The 3,882-nt window shown below is 55.0% G+C and overlaps 1 protein-coding gene across 1 annotated transcript in view; it reads right to left on the bottom strand.

Moving 5' to 3' along the window:
- Tmem121b (transmembrane protein 121B) overlaps positions 1–3,061 on the bottom strand; it is a 4,834-nt gene extending 1,773 nt beyond the window's left edge. Inside the window, exons 1-3 of the mRNA XM_055604160.1 lie at positions 3,031–3,061; positions 1,236–1,296; positions 121–713 (exon numbers count right to left, since the gene is read on the bottom strand). Of these exons, the coding sequence (XP_055460135.1) occupies positions 121–713; positions 1,236–1,296; positions 3,031–3,061 (685 nt within the window). The remainder of the gene's footprint in view (positions 1–120; positions 714–1,235; positions 1,297–3,030) is intronic.
- Positions 3,062–3,882: the final 821 nt, after the last annotated feature.

The following is a 3,882-nucleotide window of genomic DNA, read 5'->3' on the forward strand; positions in this document are numbered from 1 at the left end:
CGGACGGGAGCGCGCGGGGGGGGCCCGGCGCCGGGTGCATTGTCCTCGGAGGGGCTCCCGGGGCCGCCCGGCCGCTCGCTCGCTCGCTCGCTCGCTCTCGCTCTCTCTCCCCCCGCCGACCTCGGGCGGAGGGGGGCTGGGGTGGGTGGGGGGCGGGGGGGACCCGGGCCAGACGCTGCCGCCTCCTCGCCAGCTGCTGGGACTCGCGCCCGGCTCCGGCGGCGGCGGGTTCCGGACCGGAGCGGCCGCCCTGGGCGAGCGGAGCCGCGGGCGGCCGGGCTTCGGGGGAGCCGGGGAGCCGAGCGGCCCGCCGGGACCCGAGAGGCGGGGGCGGGGAGCGAGCCCAGCAGGCAGGGGAAGGAGCTGGCAGCGGGGAAACCAGGACTGGATTCGAGGGGGAGAGGAGGCGAGAACAGAGGGGGAGAAAGCCTGGCTGGCTGGATCGGCGGGAAGGAAAGGAGGGAGAGTGTAGACGCCCGAGCGGAGAGCGCTTCGGGCCGGGCAGGACCCGAGCACAGCTTTCCCGAAGCCGCCAGCTCCGCAAGCCCTCAGGGTTGAACTTGAAATGCTGCGTGGCCTTGGACTCGGTGTAGACGCACCTTCGCGCCTCAGAGCACCCTGCTCTGCCCTTGGTCTGCACTGTGCCTACAGGAGGAAGCACGGGCCGACTTTCCCCTCCGTGTGCCGTGGCCTGTATTTCCTCCCGTAAGGCCCTGAGAGTCAATGGAAGTGATTAAAAAGTAAAATAAAATTAAAAAAAAAAAAAAAAAAAGAACCAGGAAGAGACTGGAGACGTTGAGTCTCAATTGGTAGAATGACCCTGCTTTGCATAATTCAGTCCTGAGTTCCACCCCATCACCCCAAACCAAACCAACCAAACACACACACACACACACACACACACACACACACACACACACACACACACACACACCCAAATTCTATTGTTCAGAAGGAGCACCCCCAAACAAAGACTACATATTCATGCATCCGAAGCTGTCTTCCCCAGGAAGATCTCAGTTCCCAGTAGATGAAAAATCTCCTTGAATATAATTGCTGAGAAGAGAGCCTAGGAAAAAGGGGCTGCACCTACCACGGTCTAGTCCTGGGGTAGGCGGAGGCCCGGCCGGGCCAGGGCTTGAAGCGGCTCTGGAGACAGCCTGGCTGGGGCGGTTCAGAGAGAGGCCTTTGCTTACGTGGCCAAGCTCATCTTTAGTACCCTCAAAGATTTTTACCTGGCGAGCATGAAGTTCCTCATCAAACTAGACGCGGTGGCCCATGTCTGTGATCCCGTATCTGAGGAGGCAGAGCAGGAGGATCAGAAGTTAAAGCCGTCTTCCACTACATAGCACGTTGGAGGCCGGCTTGGGCTACGCTAAGTGAGACCCTGTCACAAGAACAAACAAAAAAATTAAGATGAGATGAAACAGCAGGAAATTGGGTCTATCAAGAAGGAAAACAGATCTTTGGAGGTATGGAAGCCTCAAGGCCAGCCTGGACGGTTGGATTGGCTGAGTCCTCCCAGGGGCTGCCTCCCCCACCCCACTAGGAGCCCCGTGGGGCAGGAGGTAAAATGCTGCTCTCGGGGTGAGAGAAGAAAACTACTATAGAATTTGGGGGTCCTGTGTAATTCCACTCCCGGCCCATAGGGGCAAGTCAGTCGGGAGCATGTCTGTGCTTTCCTCCTCCTCTGCAGACTGGATAACCCCAGCCCGGGTTTCACTGCCTCAAAACTGCTGCCGCTGTTGTCCGCCAGGGTGGGATTACCATCCTGCTGGCCAAAACCTCCCCCTTGTCTGCTTTTGTTGTTATTGTTATTATTGTTGTTGGTTGATTGGTTTTGCTTTACTTTTCGGAGACAGGGTTTCTCTGTGTAGCCCTAGTTGTCCTGGATTTCACTCTGTAGACCTGGCTGGCCTCAAATTTACGGAGACCTGCCTGCCTCTGCCTCCCAAGTGCTGGGATTTAAAGGTGTGTGCCACAGCATTCAGCAAAAACAGAAATTTCAAAGAAGAATCCGCCTCAGCCGAGGCTGCCTTTTCTGGCTTCTTGGAGGTCAGTCTGGACAAATCCACATGGAGTTCAGACCTTAAGACATAAGTCCGCACAGACAACCTTTGAACAGTCCAGACAGCAGAGCAAGCGTAAGGATGGGAACCCACCCACAGCCCCAGCTCCACCATACAGCCTGTGGGAACTGAGGCCAACTAGCTCACCAGCCTGAGCTTCATACTGGTCCATGAAAAGGGACCATCGCTCACTTTAATGAAATGCTGTGTGAAAGACCATGTGTGTAAGTGGCCAGGCCCAGTGCTGGCTCAGCGTGTAGACTCGTTAAAGAAGCTGGTGTTCAATTACCCAGTCCACACCTCGGCCTCCCAGGGGGCACTTACTCATAGCACGGGCCGCTGGTGACTGCCATTTGAACTAGGTTCCTTCTCAAGCCAGAAGTCAGAGGTCTTCTTCCCCGAAGCTCTACCCTTCAGCTGGTACAGGGGAGCAAAACCTGCTACATTGAACCTAGTCTCCATACATGGTGCCAAGGCCACACACTTGGGGCAGAGTGGAAATGACAGCTTCAAAGATGCAAATCCTGCCAGGTCCAGCAGATGTCTGGGTTGAGCTAGGCCAGGTAGAAAAGGGGTTTGGGGACTTGCCAGCTTCTAATGGGAGCGATTATAGCTATTTTCCTAGTCTCCCCCAGGGAAAACACCAGCAGTGAACACGGAAGCTGGCCTGAGCTTCCCGTCGTAAGTCAGTGAAGTGGCTGAAGAGGTAAAAACAGCTGAAAAAGGCTGCAAACAATGAAAAAGCGCTGGAACTCCTGAGAACAGGAAAGAACCAGTCTCCCCGCCCCTGTGCCCCTGCCTTAGACCCACCCATCAGGCTGAACCCTCTCGTTCACTGGGACCAGATAATTTCGCTTTAGCTGTCTTTTGAAGTGTACAGTCAGGCAGTGGGGTTAACGTTCATTTTTTTAAGAAAGATTTATTTATCTAGTATAGGCCTGTCATCTGCGTGCACACTTGCCATTGCGCACCAGAAAGGTGTGGGACCCCATGGGAGTACAGCCGCCATGTGGGTGCTGGGAATTGAACTCAGGACCTCTGCCAGAACAGCCAGTGCTCTTAACCACTGAGCCATCTCTCCAGCCTGACAGTTCTTTCTTTGTTTTGTGAGACAAGGTTTCTCAAGCCGGGCACTGTGGCGCTGGCCTGTAATCCCAGCGCTGTGCTCTGTGCACCACGCGCGTGCCTGCAGCGGCCAGAAGAGCGTTAGATCCCAGGGGACTGGAGTTACAGGTGGTTGTGAGCCATCACTTGGATGCAGGGAATCCAATCTGGAGCCTCTGGGAAAGGAGCCAGGATTCATAAGTAATGAGCCGTCGTCTCTCCAGCCCCCACAAAGAGTTGCTTTTCCGTAAGAGGTCCTTAAGCTGAATTTCCTGTAGACCCCAGCCCCTGAGTGACAAGTACACAAACCATCAGGATAAGACAGGGTAACCACCATGGAATAAGCTGGTGACCATAGTACTGGTAGCATCTCATCTCTCCTCTCTTTAGATTTCCAGGCTTCTTCACCCACTCATACACACACACACACACACACACACACACACACACACACGAGTGGGTGTGGGAGGAATTAATTCTAAACATCTGAAAAGGATCTAGACAAGGAAACACAGGTGCTGGGCATGGTGGTGCACGCCTTTAATCTGAGCACTTGGGAGGCAGAGACAGGCAGATCTGTGTGAGTCGGAGGCCAGCCTGATCTACAGATCGAGTTCCAAGGCAGCCAGGGCTACACAGAGAAACCCTGTCTCGAAAAACCAAACAAAAACTGAAAGTGAAAGAAAGAAAGAAACAAACAAACACACAG

This window comes from Psammomys obesus, unplaced genomic scaffold (assembly GCF_907164565.1).
Source record: "Psammomys obesus unplaced genomic scaffold, mPsaObe1.curated_primary_1811, whole genome shotgun sequence".
In the NCBI taxonomy this organism is placed as follows: Eukaryota; Metazoa; Chordata; class Mammalia; order Rodentia; family Muridae; genus Psammomys; species Psammomys obesus.